This window comes from Phyllopteryx taeniolatus, chromosome 1 (genome assembly GCF_024500385.1).
Source record: "Phyllopteryx taeniolatus isolate TA_2022b chromosome 1, UOR_Ptae_1.2, whole genome shotgun sequence".
In the NCBI taxonomy this organism is placed as follows: Eukaryota; Metazoa; Chordata; class Actinopteri; order Syngnathiformes; family Syngnathidae; genus Phyllopteryx; species Phyllopteryx taeniolatus.
The window spans coordinates 118,183-135,309 of NC_084502.1; the positions used below are offsets into that span (position 1 = coordinate 118,183).

General features: G+C 43.0%; 1 protein-coding gene across 4 annotated transcripts in view; it reads right to left on the minus strand.

The window, feature by feature from the left end:
• LOC133476940 (neural cell adhesion molecule 2-like) overlaps nucleotides 1-17,127 on the minus strand; it is a 182,058-nt gene that overhangs the window by 36,790 nt on the left and 128,141 nt on the right. For all 4 annotated transcript variants that reach the window (XM_061771129.1, XM_061771050.1, XM_061771221.1 and 1 more), the window contains exons 2-5: nucleotides 12,463-12,537; nucleotides 9,646-9,852; nucleotides 6,475-6,618; nucleotides 5,879-6,016 (exon numbers count right to left, since the gene is read on the minus strand). In XM_061771129.1, coding sequence (XP_061627113.1) covers nucleotides 5,879-6,016; nucleotides 6,475-6,618; nucleotides 9,646-9,852; nucleotides 12,463-12,537 — 564 coding nt within the window. The remainder of the gene's footprint in view (nucleotides 1-5,878; nucleotides 6,017-6,474; nucleotides 6,619-9,645; nucleotides 9,853-12,462; nucleotides 12,538-17,127) is intronic.

Below are 17,127 nucleotides of genomic sequence, written 5' to 3' on the forward strand. Positions count from 1 at the left end.
TCCTCCAGCTCCAGAGTCCACAGCTGATTGATAAAAGTGCTTAACGTCCTTGAGCCTCTCTCGTTGCTTGTGTACACTCGTGGCCAGGCTGCACTTCTCCATACAAATATACGCCACTAATTGAGGTTCCCATTATTTCTATGTGGTTATTTTTGCCCACATACCAGGCATATATATATATATATATATATATATATATATATATATATATATCCATCCATCCATCCATCCATTTTTTGAGCCTCTTCTCCTCACTAGGGTCGCGGGCGTGCTGGAGCCTATCCCAGCTGTCATCGGGCAGGAGGCGGGGTACACCCTGAACTGGTTGCCAGCCAATCGCAGGGCACATAGAAACAAACAACCATTTGCACTCACAGTCATGCCTACCGGCAATTTAGAGTCTCCAATGAATGCATGTTTTTGGGATGTGGGAGGAAACCGGAGTGGCCGGAGAAAACCCACGCAGGCACGGGGAGAACATGCAAACTCCACACAGGCGGGGCCGGGGATTGAACCCGGGTCCTCAGAACTGTGAGGCTGACGCTCTAACCAGTCGCCCACCATATATATATATATATATATATATATATATATATATATATATATATATATATATATATATATATATATATATATATATATATATATATATATATATATATATATATATATATATATATATATATATATATATATATATATATATATATATATAAATATAGCTCCGGTTTTCCCCACATCCCATAAACATGCACGGTAGGTTGATTGAAGACTCTAAATTGCCTGTAGGTGTGAATGTGAGTGCGAATGGTTGTTTGTTTCTATGTGCCCTGCGATTGGCTGGCAACCAGTTCAGGGTTTACCCCGCCTCTCGCCCAAAGATAGCTGGGATAGGCTCCAGCACGCCCACGACCCTTGTGAGGAAGAAGCGGTACAGAAAATGAATGGCTGGCTGGATATATATATATATATATACACACACACAGTATATATATATATATATATATATATATATATATATATATACACACACACACACACACACACACACACACACACAGTGGGTACAGAAAGTATTCTGACCCCCTCAAAATTTTCACTCTTTGTTATTTTGCAGCCATTTGCTAAAATCATTTAAGTTTATTTTTTTTCCACATGAATGTACACACAGCACACCATATTGACAGAAAAAAACTGAATTGTTAAAATTTTTGCAGATTGATTAAAAAAGAAAAACTGAAATATCCCACAGCCATAAGTATTCAGACCCTTTGCTCAGTATTTAGGAGAAGCACCCTTTTGAGCTAATACAGCCATGAGTCTTTTGGGGAATGATGCAATACGTTTTTCACACCTGCATTTGGGGATCAGCTGCCATTCCTCCTTGCAGATCCTTTTCAGGTCTCTCCAGAGATGCTCAATTGGGTTTAAGTCAGGGCTCTGGCTGAGCCATTCAGGAACAGTCACAGAGTTGTTCTGAAGCCACTCCTTGTTTTTTTTAGCTGTGTGCTTAGGGTCCTTGTCTTGTTGGAAGGTGAACCTTCGGCCCAGTCTGAGGTCCGGAGCACTGTGGAGAAGGTCTTCATCCAGGAGATCCCTGTACTTGGCCACATTCATCTTTCCTTCGATTGCGACCGGTCGTCCAATCCCTGCCACTGGAAAACACCCCCACAGCATGATGCTGCCACCACCACGCTTCACTGTTGGGACTGCATTGGACAGGTGACCGCTTAGAATTAAGGCCAAAAATCTTGGTCTCATCAGACTAGAGAATCTTATTTCTCACCATCTTGGAGTCCTTCCGTACCCACTGTGTGTATGTGTGTGTGTGTGTATATATATATATATATATATATATATTTATATATATATATATATATATACATACACACACACAGATCATTTTACACTTAAAATTGGAGTTCCAGGATGCACGCGTGGAAACAAGGAGCCCTGGAACAACGGGTGCCTGCCACTTATTATCCCAAAATACAGGTACAGTAATCCTCCGCTCCACTGTAAAAATGAATTTGGCTTTTGGTTACCTCAACTCATTTTTCTGAATCAGTCCAACTAAAAGCACCTAAATCATTGGGTCAACTTGAAATATTAGGTTTTAACATTGTCAACTCCTCAGTTAAATCAGAGCAGTCCAGGTAACTCAGATTTCTGAGTTGACTCAATTAAATATGAGTAGCCCCTGCCAAAGTCCCCGGGACAACCCGCCTGTGTGTTAACAACAGCAGTGCAGGCAGCAGCAGAAAAAGAGACAGAGAGGTGAGCGTGTTTTGTTTTTTCCTTTGTCGATAAGAGGGTCTTAGGTCAGACGATGCGTTGATGCTGTGCAAACCCCGTTGAGACAAACCGTTTGTAAAAACAGGCCATACAAATAGGGGCCTTGCCTTCATTTGCAGATCATTAGCGGACTAGAATCTTTCAATGTGGATACCTGATTCTTGTGTTTTCACCTTCTATCTTAAGGCTTCTGATCCGGAGAAGCAATAGGGGTCGATGTAGGGCGAGTCTTCGTGACCGGAGAAGCTGAGGATGGCGACATGCTCACAGACATTCTGGATGTTACGGTGATACTGGGGGACAAAATCATCATCCGTCGGCTAAAAAGTGCTCCAAATGCCTTTGCTGTCCTAATTGGCCTCTTGTATAGTCTCAACATTGACGATCCAAAGGGACTGAAATACAGCTTTGAGATAATCCAGAACGTTTTCATGGATGTTGGCAGTGCGACATCTTCATCCTTCATTCTGCAACAAACAGTTTGATCAGATCTCTTCAAGTGATCCGTCTTTCCTTGTTTATGGATAAAGATAACTTCAAATGTCATCCATTTTTGGACTGCAACTGTTAAATGAGACCTGACTCAGTTCAAGTCTTGGTCTACACATCTGTTGAAAGCTTCTGGGACTTCTGCAGCCTCCTTTCTTTCGTTTTTTTTTTATTTATTTTTTTTAACATTTTTATTTATTTGATACTCTCCCCCTTTCTGTTTGTCTTTGTACGTTAGCAGAATAAAGAAGGTACAGGGGAGTGAGAGAACAGCATTTGTTGACAAGAGATTAAAAATTGAAGGAGACAGATTTAAAAAATATCAACATAATATGCCAAAATGAGTGTCAATGCATTTCAAACTGTACCTGTGTCAGTTCTCCATTCATAGACATTACTTGCATTGTAAGATTCAGATACTTCTAAAAAACATTCACCATTCTTGGAGTGCAGCTGTTCAAAGCACCTCTGAATTTGCAACTGTTATGTTTTTAAGTATATTTTCATTGTTTTATGAATTCATAGATTTGTGATCAAATGTTATTTGTAAAAAAAAAAAAAAAAAAAAAAAAAAAAAGTCATGTCTTTATGTATTCCACTCAGTCATTTTAGAAAATAAGTGATATAGTTGACCTGACAAATAATGCGATTTGGAGGTATTGATCACACTTTAGATTGTCAGTGAGGTCAACTTTTACTGGCTGCCTTAAAATGTTATGTTGATTCAACTAAAAGCTTATGTTTCCTTGTTTGAGAAACAAATGTAGAAATAGATGTTTGTCGGTTGGACTTGTAATGCAATGTCACCCCAACTAGGCATTTAGTTCATTCAACTTAGATTTCCTTAAAATTCCTTGTTAGTAGAACTTAGAATATCAAGTTGAGTTCACTGTTTATCACTTTCATATGAATCAATTTCACTTATTATTGTAAGTGGCATCAACTTACACTAGAAATCCTTAGCGCTCTTAACTCAAAATTTGAAGGCAGCCAGGTTACTTGTTTTTTTAAGTTGAGCCGCAAATTCGTATTTACAGTGTAGATCACGGTTCTTGCTTTGCTGTCCCCGCTATATTGCAGCTTTTTATGACAGTTGTTACTCTTTTTTTTTTTACACTGTTCAATATTTTTCTGTTATCCATTGCTCTCTCTCTTGCTCAATATATGACGTGTTTAGTTTTTTATTTCAATTTTTTTAGGACGATATATTTTCCCAAAAGTATCACGACAAACAATAGTATTGTTGTTTTTAATGCCACTGATATAGTGATATTAGAGCATAATAATTCATCCCTTTTTAAGAACAATTAACTCAAAGAATATGTTGAACATTGGCATTGTAATGTAGTATAACAAATAAAACATCTTAGATAAATACAAAAATATCAGTCTCTGTTCACAATAATTGCACTGAACAAATATTAAATGTTTGGCAGAGAGGTATAAACAATCATTAATGCCTTAACAGGCAATATACTCCCAGGCAAGTTTCCAGTTAGTTAAGAAAAAGTGCCGAGTAAAGCGACATTAATAACAGCACACCAAGACAAGATGCAGAGATCAAGTTTCCAAGAAAGTTTAGAGATTTTTTTGCAAGCTATTTTCAACACTTTAAATTGGTTAGTAACGCATACAATTGACAGACGCCATATAGTAATGATATGTGAAAATATATAAAATGAACCATATTTGCACATACAAGGTTTCCGCCCGACAGTGACAATTTGTAGCTACCACATGCTGACGTTAAAGTGATAGTGGCAGGGGCAAAGTGAAGTCGGTGAAAGCCTTTCCCCTCCCGGAGTCCATTGTGTCTCGGCCGTCATAATGTGTCACAAATCAATCAGCGAGCGTCTCCCACTTTAAATGGCGAGCAACATTGAACCAGCCCACCCCGTCGGGGACACCAACGTCAACTGTCGACCATTAGCTTCGCGATTAAGCGTAAATGCGGCCGTGTGTATTTGATTTGAAATGCGTGCTTTTATTTTGAAATTGTTTACACCAGAAGTTTGCCTGCTCCCTTAAGCTTGACGAAGTGTGAGAGTCACTTGTCACGTTACTTGCGTTTGAATTACTTTCCCGTCGTCGTGGTTTGCTACAGCTGTGTGAATGTACATGATTAAAACGTTTATTGAGCTTCACCTTTTTGACTGTGAAGCTTAGTTCTTGGAGATGACTACCATTTCTTGAGAAGCATTTGCCTATTCGGCAGACAGTCTACGCCAAACTGGGCATTCTGGGGCAGCAGAGGGAGTTTTCCTGGACATGCGCATGGCTCTGTAATAATAATTATTTAGATTTATATTGCGCCTTTCATGGAACCCAAGGCAGCTTTACACAAGTAGGACAGACAAAAATAGAACAAAGGACACGAAAGATCCAAAGCTGTGCGAAATAGGTGCGTTTTCAGTTTTTGTTTGAAGATGTCCAGTGGATCTCAGAGGGGAGACAGTGGACGTTCACGCAGGCGGGCGCGAGGGATGGAGAGGGGACCGGAGTCGGAAGACCTCAGGTCCCGGGATGTGCTCTATGGGTGGAGGAGGTCTGAAAGGTACTGGGGGGCAAGTGCATGGAGGGATTTGTAGGTGAGAGAACAGGATTGATACGGAACTTGACCGGGTCTAAACTTATGCCTAACTGCTACCGCAGGCTAGACCGCTGGTCGAACGCAACTTGGCTGAATTTGATCTGGACACAGGCAGAAAGATATACTGTATGAGGTTCGCGGACATATTGAAGTCACCAGTGGTTATCCGCAGCTCATTGTGTATTTAATAAGGATACCGGCTCACACTGTCTGTTGCCACATCGGCCAAAAGCGTGACAATGCGCCACTCGCACATGGATTGCTGCGATTATGCAGCGTCCTCTTCCGCACAGAGATTTCTCTGTGGAGACTGTCATTGTGCTGAAGGAATGAGATGAGCCGCTTTCATTGGCGGCAAATGAAGTCGGCTGGAAACGCACCCGCTTTCGGATCCGCCTGGGTTGCACCGGTCTACGAAATTAGCGACACCAGTCTAACCCCACCCCGGATTGATGCCGATCACACAAAACGAGCGCCCATAATCTTAAATTTCATCTAACTCACCGTTGACCACCACAGCGATATCCACAAAGTCGATCTCACCACGAGCCTCCACGCTGGCCTCGCAGCGGTACACGCCCTCGTCCGCTTTGGTCACGTGGAGGATCTGCAGGCTGTTGTTTGTCAGCACCTTGAACCTACCTGTACCGCACAAGGGAAAAACAAGCAAAGAAACAGAAAAACAAGAGAAGCCTGATAAGCATGTGTATGAAAACTGTAAAAAAAAACAAAAAAGAAAAACAACTGCCACACTCCTCTAGTGGTCAATCTTCTTTATAGCACAGTTACCTGATAATAATATGGGTCTCAATAATATGGGTGCATATAGCCACAAAAAAGCCCCCTCCCCTATTATTCCATTAAATCAAGGTTCCACTGTACTTTGGTAACCTTTTGGATATTATATAATTGTACTTGTCAGCGTTAATACAACATACTTTTTTATTTCTGTTATCTTTGTGAAGAAATGCAACCATTACTCCCTTACATTGAGCTACATTAACATTAACCACCATCCAAATGTAGTTGTGTTTCCATCAAACATCACGGTACACTTCAGAACCACTTGTAAACCCCAAACAGGCTTCGTCTAAACTTACTGTGGTGCTCCTCAGCGATCTCCCTGCCCTTGTAGGTCCACACGACCTCCGGCACCGGCGAACTAATCACATCGCAAACCACCTCCGCCGTCTCGCCATAGCGGAACTCCTGCGGCGACTGAACGTCCCGAAAAGTCAGCCTCTCTGAAAGATCAAACACGTTTTGTATGGTTTACTGGCAACATTCATCATCAGGTAAAATATTAGGTTCATTATGCAAAAGTTTACTTTGTTTTCAAATAAAAACCAAATGAAAAAAGATGAGTGTGAATATTGTGAAACTGGGAAAGCTCATTTACACATACATTGGATGAAAGTATTTGGGCAAAAATCATTTATCATTCGGGGGGGTTTGGCCGCTTGGTTGCCCCTGAAAGAGGAACGAACCCTTGTGCACATACGTACTAGAGCTACGAATGAATCAGTGGCGATTCGGATTCACTCGCGAATCCCCGTTAAGATTTTCGCATTCGAATCAAAAACAATCAAAGAATAAAATACTTCTTACTTTATTCTGACAAGAGTTGCAACGCTGCAACCTCTGTTGTTTTATGGGCGCTGCCATTTTGACTTAGTGCGCATGGCTTCTGCACATGTACGCAATGTAGCTTCACCTAGCTCGTCATGAAGTTTGTTTAAAAAAAAAAACTATTTCCTCGCTGTTGAAGGAGGCTGACACTGAGCCAAGCTTCAATGAGCTGCTGGATAACATGGAAGCGCCACCACAGAAGTCGAAAAGGAGCCATCGCTGGAGGGGGCGGCCGCGGCAGGTCGAATGCGAGAAAGTTTTTCCAACACAGCATAAAAGATGACGACAGAGGCTCAGTAGCCAGTATGCTAGCTAGAGAGAGGGAAGCTTGGTCCGGCCCACAAGGGTTTATGGCACTGATGAGTGCAAAACAGACCCGGGATTCTACCTGTGGCCAAGCTACAGAAAGGGATCCCGGTTAAAGAAAGCCATTCTAAACTAAAAAGAAAAACGTTTTTTGTACGGAGACGCGGCAACTAAAACGCGGTCAAAACTCTCTACCGGTTTCAAATCATCAAATTGGATTTCTAATTTTTTGGGACTAACATTTCGGAATAGTACAAGGAGTAATTGTGATTCGGTTGTGTCTTTCGTTACTGTCAAACGGCGTTTGGGGTTTTAGGGTGACCACGAATACATAGAGTACAGTACATTTCTTTTTTGTCTTGGAAACACTTGAATGACTTTACTTCAACCCCTTTTAGGCATTTGTGACACCACAAGGCCTTCCTGTTCTGGACTTCAGGTTGTTCCAGACACTACTACGAGGCAACCACCTGCCATCACCTGTGACTTGCATTTGGAAGTCACACATAAATCAAGCAATGCTCCCCTATTAGTCTTCTCCATTACCAGGCTACATGATTAGCATTTTGCTGCTTGATTTATGTCAAGCTGCTTTCCTTCCGACTGCATCGTTCACCTGCACACGTGCCTGGCACGTCGGTATTGTCATTAACATCAAGCCACCGCGTGTATTTGTCATTCATTCGAGTGCTTTCTTATGATTTATCTATCACGTTCTTCCTCTTCTATGCTGCTTGTGTTGCTGTTTATAGGCTCAAACGCTCATTCTTTTTCTTTGCATCCCCATCCTCCAGACGAGAGGAGCCTCAGAGGGAAACATCCTCCCCTTCAGAGACACAGATGACACTGGCGAGGTGAAAAACGTAATTTATCCAGAGACATCCATTTGGTTGTAAGTCTGATTGCACGATCAGCGATTCAGTTTTTCTCAGTTGAGTTTGTCCCATCTTCACAGGCCCAGTTCACTCACAGTTGTTAATTTTAATATCAACCAATCCAATGTCGCTACACCTCTGTGTGAGGTACACCAGGCCAGGTTTCTTTGCTGGACGCGGGTGCCAGTCAGGGCAGCATGATTAGAAGCGGCCGAGGAGTTGTCAGTTCCTCCTGAAAGGATGTTGACACTTTTCTTCTCGCTGGCAAGGAATTTCATGTGCAACACTGTGTAGCGTCCGGCCGGCCTGTTGCCGGCAGAAGCTTCAGGCAGACTTTCATGTCGCTGTACGCTGAGGGCTGGAGCGAGTGATGGCTGGTTGCTATGGAAACTGTTTTTTTTTTTGTTTTTTTTGTGGTTGGAGCTGGCAACGTCAGGTGAGATTGAGCCTGTGATGTCTCCCCTAACAGCTCATTGGAAGAGGATGATAAAGGAGACCACACATTATCATGACTTTGTGTGTGCGTACTGTATATTAAAGTGAGTTGCTCATGTCACCTTTACATGTTAACATTGCCAACACAATACTGCAAAACACAGGTATTAAGTACTCGGTCAGTACTAAGTGATGATGAAGCATAGACTTTTAGACTTGGAAGCGCTTGAACAGAGGAAAATGAACGACCCAGACGTTGACCAAAGACATGCCTCAAAAGTCACAGAATAACGCAGAAAGTTGGAAAGAGAGCTGCCTTTAGTCTTTGAGGCAACTGGATGTTTGTAACTGGACCCACATGTCCATCGCCGGCACACTCCCCGTGTCTTTTTCAAAATTGACCTCGTTTATTTGCAATTTCTTGTGAATACATTATAGCAGTGATAAAACATCACTGTTACTACAGTTAGTACAGTTGCTCATTTGGACAGCTTACAGCCTTCAAGTGTGTGACTTGACTTTACTTGTGTCACTGTTTCAGGAACGCAATAACTTAATAACTAAACCTTGTAAATTGAAGTCCTAGATTAGGTCGCCTCTACGACACAAATGCGCGGCCAATTCCGAGTTATCTTTAACGAGACAATGGAATTGTCAGAGTAAATACTGAACAACACCCCACTTCCTCCCTTCCTTTGTGCCTCGTTACGTGACGTTCTTGCTGGGAAATAGTGCTGGGTCAGCAAAGAAGCTTGGCCCCAGTGGCATATCCCTCATTATGCCTGGCAGGATCAGAGTCCCATGGTGTGGCTACAAGTCATTATACTTTAATTACAAGACACAGAGGGAAAACACACACACGCACATTATCCTACACGCGCACATAAAACGGTTTCTAAATCACAAAGATATGCAGATTTATTGAGCTGCACCGTGATTATTAGCCAGCGTGTTTAAAGGGCATTATATCTTCATGTCACGATCTGCGCAGCAAACGCAGAAATGTGGGCAATGTGTGGCGCTTACGGTAGATCTCCAGCACCACTGAGGCCTCTGCCGTGTGGCCACCGGCTTCAGTGGCCTGGCAGCGGTAGATGCCGGCGTCCTCCACAATGGCGTTGTAGATGATGAGCCGGGATCGCGACGTCTCCGTGTGCAGCGCCATCCGCTTGGAGCCCGCAATGCGCTCGCCCTGAGGATTGAACCACTCCAGCCTCACCGGCTCGCCAATCGCTAGAAAGCCAAGAAACTAAAGTTAGAACGAGGTCCAGATGGCTCCAAAATGATGATTGGCTGAGAACTTCGAGAAAGAACTGGTGGAAGGAACGGACAGTTCCAGATGATGACATCATCTTGGATTTGGATGTCTAATACATCTTTAAATCAATGGTGACGTGTAGCTTGTAGATTTCGCTCTCATTTCCAACAATATGCTAAGATATTACCTCTGAAGCCAAATGCCAATTTGGCAAATATTTTGCATTTCGACGAGGGTGCCAGCCATTACGAGAGCCCCACCCATCACTTTACAAATTCAATTTTGCGAGTCTAGAACTGCTGAAATACTGTCAATATAATGCAGATAACTAGCATGTCTAGCATTGCTAACATTAGCTCGTTTCCGCTTTGACGTTGCTTCACAAAGCGCGAGAACGACATACTCATTTTCTAAAAAGTCCTTTTACTGTTGTACTATATGTAGATTTTATTTAGAAAAATTCAATAGCTTATTTTCTTTATATGTTTATTGATGGACAGTACCTACAGAGTGTGCTCAGTAGAAAATGTTCTTGTTTTTTTAGCCAAACATTTTAAAAATACATACATTTTAGAGCAGTAACTGCAATACCGTGAAACAGTGATATTTTTGCCCGCGGTTATCATACTGTCAGAATCTGACAGCGGTCCATGCCTACTGAGGATATTTTCTACTTCTTACTGGGAAGTACGAAAGACCTTGTCCCCAGCCAGAAAAGCAATTCCGTGTAAACAGACCCGTCAAATTGTTTGGCTTCATGAAGTCCAACTTGACTAATACTACTACATTGGGTTCATGTCACTTTGGCTGGCTTTTACAGACTAAAAATGCCTGGAATTAACATTTTGAAAATGATGACATTCACCTCATGGAGCTTAATGAGACAGTGCCTCGTCATGTCACATCACATCTCAGCTCACTAGCAACAAATGTGATGACACAACAAAAGATGGGTTTAAATCATTTCAAAGTGTTTTGCTCAGCTCGCAGGCTTCCCAAATGTCGCGCCGCACCTGTTAGCATCCTATCGCCGCTCTGCATTTCACAGCTGGTCTGACAGTTAAATATGTTAACATTGACACCGCTCGCGTGGTGACAGCCCATTTAATTCACGGATGATGTGACAAGACAGGGATGCTGACTTGTTTTTCACGCCCAGCCAAGCTCCTCGCTGTCTTCACAACGGCAACTTGTGGAAAACCCTGTCAGACATCTCTTCAAATCTGCATAAGCGCTACCATTTTTATTGATTGGGCCTCTTTCACACCACAGCACCCTGACAGCTGACAGTTGCCTTCCAGAAATGGCTGATGAGCCCTACAGTTAGACGCTTGGCACAAACAATTTACATAAATGTGATTGTAATTACAACAAGGACATGAGGCAACATAAAATATACCCTCTTTTATTTTGTTTTACCCAACCCCTGTTGAGATCCAAAGGTCCATTATGAGCACACAAAATTTGACAGGTCATCACGCAATTGTTTTGCCCTACTAAGGTGAGAGAAAATGATTTTGTTGTCACATGTTCAGTTCAGGTTCTTGATACAGTTCAGATAAAGCACAGGCGAACATTTTACAAGCATCTTTAACATTTTTCAGCAGCTGACGCTTGTTCTGGCATGACGCCACCCCAGTAATTGGAGAGGTTACACGTATCGTAATGTCAGTTTAACCACCTTCATATCTGTCACGCTGAGCCTCGCTTCGCTGAACCTTCTTGTTTTACATCACAGAAATGCTCTTTAGTGGGTGTGAGGCGCCATGATTTTATTTCATGATCGGCAGCTGTTGTTCTCTGAAATCCAATTTATTTCTATTAATCAGTGTAAGTATATGGGTACATTTTCATGAATTAAAAAAAAAAAATCTAATTATTTTATAAGTGCTCATGAACAAACAACATGGTCAAAGTGATCTCTAGTCATACGCAGTCGAAAAAAATGACTGAAAAAGCTGTAATGTGTAACAACGACACCTTGGAAAGAAATTGTGTTTTCCCGTGTCTTTTTCAGTCTTTTGAAAACGTAGTGTAGAATTTGATGTATGTAATGAATGTGTCTGCTCCCATGCAAGCAAGCTACTAAAACATCATATTTTGGGTGAAAACCAGTGCTGTGTAAAATGGTTATGGCCTCCAGTTGGCAGTATTGTGTGCAAATATAGTAAGGATGAGACTGAGCGTGACAGCCTGCAGTGTCAAGGAAGAGCTTCTTATCGCATACCTCCAACACTCTTTTCAGGCTACGCTTGTCTGTGGGCTGGCAGAGGAGAGAAGAGGCGAGCAGCGGGAGGTGGGTCCGACCTGCCAGCGCCGGCCTCTCTCGACGGCCATTTATGGGGGACGGTGAGGGGGAGGAGACGCTGCTGGTCAAAATGTCACTTACCATATGGGGAGCGTGGAGCTGGTGCTTACCGTCATTAAAACAACAAACAGACCCCCCACTTTGTCTATACAATTTGCCTCCAATAGGATGCGGCATACACACGCACGCACGCGCACGCACGCGCATGCACGCACACGCACACGCACACGCACACACACACACACACACACACACACAGCAATCCGGGGATTTTTACCTGTGCAGATGAAGAACTTGGACTCTCCAACACTTAACTCCACCTTGTTCAAGGATATGGAAACCTGCAGGATGGCTGAGATACACACAGACAGAGAAAAGAAGAGGGGGGGGGAAACAGAGAAAGACTTAGGACCAATTCCAATGAGCCCTCGGAATCGTTCGTCTGAAGGGCCAAGGGGTAGAATCGGGATTGGCCATAAGTCTGAGCTGAATTGACTTTACGTTGTACAACACTCTCATGTATGTACTGGGGACAATGTCCTGCTGTGTGCCAATTCCAATGCAATCTGACATGTTGTCCACCTCACACAGGACATTTTTGATCAACAGCATTCACAGATTGTCTTGCTATCTGGGACAAGCTTGTCAGTCAGCTCTTCAGAGAATGACATGCTTTCAAAGAGACCTGCTACTATTTCACCTACCACCACCACAGGAGTGCATCTCGAGTATGCATTTTCTTCTAGGATGGGAAGTCAAGTAGCAAATAGCCCAATATCACCACTGAAAAAAAATTCTTGCGATGCAGAGTCTATTACATGGGCAACCACCAATTGAGAGCTTATCAATGTCAGGACGTAAAATGGTTGAGTGAACATCCACTCACCACAGTGAGACAGAAACCTTGCAGTTGGAGGCAGTGCGCTAACATTCCAAAGATGGCAAAGGGTGGAAGACTGTTTACATGGCAACAGCCAGGATGAGCTGCGAGCGGTCTAATGTAATGAGTAAGGACTCACTGCAGTGAATGAAGTCAGACTCTTTCTAGTTTCTTTCAAAGCGTGTGTTGAAAAATAGTCAAGTGATGATCAATTCTCCACAACGCATCCGACAGCAAAACTGCACCAGGCGTTCCAATAAAGCACAGCTGCCAACCGGGGGCAGTAGAGGGACACCAAGACTTTTTCTTTGAGGAGGCGTCGTGAGGGGCACTTTAATTGCTGCCTTTAAAAGCTGAAGTGGTGGCACTGTATCTAGTGTTCTTATGCACAAAGAATATATATATCGCTGTATATAACCCCAATTCCAATAAAGTTGGGACTTTGTGTTAAACATAAATAAAAACAGATTACAATGATTTGCAAATCATGTTCAACCTATATTTAATTGAATACACTACAAAGACAAGATATTTCATGTTCAAACTGATAAACTTGATTGTTTTTAGCAAATAATGATTAACTTAGAATTTTATGGCTGCAACACGTTCAGGAAAAGCTGGGACAGGGTCATGTTTACCACTGTGTTACATCACCTTTTCTTTTAACAACATTCAATAAAAGTTTGGGAACTGAGGACACTAATTGTTGAAGCTTTGTAGGTGCAATTCTTTCCTATTCTTGCTCGATGTACAGTTTCAGCTGTTCAACAGTCCGGAGTCTCTGTCGTTGTATTTTACGCTTCTTTATGTGACGCGCATTTTTAATGGGAGACAGGTCTGGACTGCAGGCAGGCCAGTCTAGTACCCGCACTCTTGTATTATGAAGCCACGCTGTTGTAACACGTGCAGAATGTGGTTTGGCATTGTCTTGCTGAAATAAGCAGGGACGTCCATGAAAAAGACGTTGCTTGGATGGCAGCATATGTTTCTCCAAAACCTGTATGTACCTTTCAACATGAATGGTGCCTTCACAGATGTGTAAGTTACCCATGCGATGGGCACTAACACAGCCCCATGCCATCACAGATGCTGGCTTTTGAACTTTGTTCTCCCCGTGCCTGCGTGGCTTTTCTCCGGGTACTCCGGTTTCCTCCCACATCCCAAAAAACATGAATTGGAGACTCTAAATTGCCCGTAGGTGTGAATGTGTGTATGAATGGTTGTTTGTTTGTATGTGCCCTGCGATTGGCTGGCAACCAGTTCAGGGTGTACACCGCCTCCTGCCCGATGATAGCTTGGATAGGCTCCACGCCCGTGACCCTAGTGAGGAGAAGCGGCTCAGACAATGGATGGATGGAGGTTTTCTGAAGTGTTCCTGAGCCCATGTGGTGATATCCTTTACACATTGATGTCGGTTTTTGATGCAGTGCCGCCTGAGGGGATCGGAGGTCACAGGAATTCAATGTTGGTTTTCGACCTTGCTGCTTACACGCAATGATTTCTCCAGAGTCTCTGAACCTTTGGATGATATTATGGACCGTAGAGGATGAAATCCATAAATTCCTTGCAATTGTACGTGGAGGAACATTGTCCTTAAACCGTTGGACTATTTTCTCACGCACTTGTTCACAAAGAGGTGAACCTCGCCCCATCTTTGCTTGTGAATGACTGAGCAATTGAGGGAAGCTCCTTTTCTAGCCAATCATGGCACCCACCTGTTCCCCATGAGCCTGTTCACCTGTGGGACGTTCCAAACACGTGTTTGATGAGCATTCCTCAACTTGCTCAGTCTTTTTTGCCACCTGTCCTAGCTTCTTTGGAATGTGTTGCAGCCATTAGATTCTAGGTTCATGATTATTTGCTAAAAACAATCAAGTTAAAATATATATTATATATATATAGATAATTAATATAAATATCTTGTCTTTGTAGTGTATTCAATTAAATATGGGATGAACATGATTTGCAAATCATTGTATTCTGTTTTTATTTGTTGAACACAACGGCCCAACTTCATTGGCATTGGGGTTGTAGATTAACAGGAAGGAATTAATTCTCATACTACTCAAAAGACTTCAATTAAAGGACAACCTTGAGACGCATGAAACATAAAGCTTTGCAAAGTGATGTCTTAAATGACATCCTGTGGAGGATTGCGCACGGCCGTTTTGAGTTCCTTTACTGATGCAATGCATTGAGGGAGAATTCCAGGAAGAGTGCTGATGGACTATTCTGAAAAACAAAAAACAAACAAACAAAAATACCCGTCAAGGTCTGTTGTACACCGTGGTCAACAATAGCCACCTTTTCCACCAAGCAGCCCAGGAACTGAGTTCCTGGCGGCAAAAGGTTCCTGTGGCTCGTGTGCTTTGCGTTTCCACCGCATCTATTAGTTCAGGGTAGATTAAACAAATGAAAGAGTTGCTCATGACGGACACTCATTAGATCTAAAAAAAAATAATAATCATTGCAAACAGCTCAAGCTTTCAAGTTATCGCTCACCTTTTATGATGTACTGTAATATTTAACTAACTAACTATATCACGTCGTAAAGTTTGTATATGTATTTACTTTTATTTTGCTTTGTTTGACTCTGCTGTCTGCACCCAGGCAAATGTTTTTATCCAGCCGCACCTTCCACACCAACCGATTGGCAATGATGAACCGCCATCGGAGGGCTGCCGCCGACCGGCCTCGCGCCCGTGTTCGGCTCCTCCAGCCTCCAAAGCCGCTTGGGCTGGCGCCTCTCCGACATTATTATTTTTATTATTACTATTATATAAATCGCTATCATGTCGAAGCCAAACAGAGCTGCAGTGCATCAGGTATCATTATTATCATAGCTAAGAGCGTTAATAGCATTAGCTTCTGATAACTGCCACCTACCGTAATACTCGGTTGTTTGCTTCAACAAAGTTGTCAGTGGGGTGGGGAAGATATTTTGCGTTTGCCCGTTGCCTGCGAAAGGCAGTGATGAGAGGTGAGTGATGCGAGCACATTCTGGCTTAACTGCAGGCTGGTGAAGTTCTGTAGCAAAAAGGGACGACGGTTTGTGGAGAACTGGCCCTCTTTCTGGGGCCGACCCAACCCGCTGAGGATGGACGGCCTTTACCTTCATGGGGAAGGTGGTTTCGCTGTTCCGAGAAACATAGATAACTATGACAATACATTTTACAGCAGGCCGGGAGTTAGAATGGGTGCGAAGTTTGGAAGGTTAAGGTTAAGAAGAACAAAACGTTACACTGGAAATAGCGATCCACTACCAACTGACGCGTTATCAACTGGTTAAGTCTTTTTCCTCTCTCGTATGTTGGCCTTAATCGCAACGTGGTTTTACTTGTTACTTGACCGACAACTAGCCACCAGTGTCAGCTCCCTGCCATAATTACAGTTACTCAAAGTACATGTCGGGTTTTATATGAAGCAATCTTATAAATATTAATACTTGCAATACAACGGGGGCAAATAGCAATGTCCAGCCCACTCTAATGAGAATCGGTCTTATGAATACTAGATCACTCCCTTCTAAAGACTTAGTCGTAAATGAGCTGATCTCCGAGACTTGGTTGAACCCAAATGAATTTTGACCATGAACTGAAGCTGGACGCCCTTTAAAGAAGGGTGGCGGCATCGCCCTCATCTCTGAATCTCATCTGAACCTTCGTCCTAGAGTTAACAAGGACTTCAAATCATTTGAGTGTGTCATTATGCAATCCATAGAACCACTGCTGATTTACCTACCGTCCCCCCGGCCCCTACTCTGGCTTTTTACATAAAATCTCTGAATTTGTTGCAGACCCGGTAAGCCAAACAGATAAAATATTAATCACGGGTGACTTAAGTTTTCAAATGAAACTCCGTTTCAGCTAAAGCGCCGCTGCGCCATCTATGAAAAGAGAGCTCTCAGTCAGATGTGCCAGGTGGATGGCCAAGGACGCACCCTCATCGCGTCGGTATGGCCACCTCGGCGCGGCCCGGTCTACCGAACTGACAAACCAACGAGCCGCGCGCTTGCACGAAAATCAAGATGCGCCACCGTGTGCGCTCCGACGCTCGTTGCGC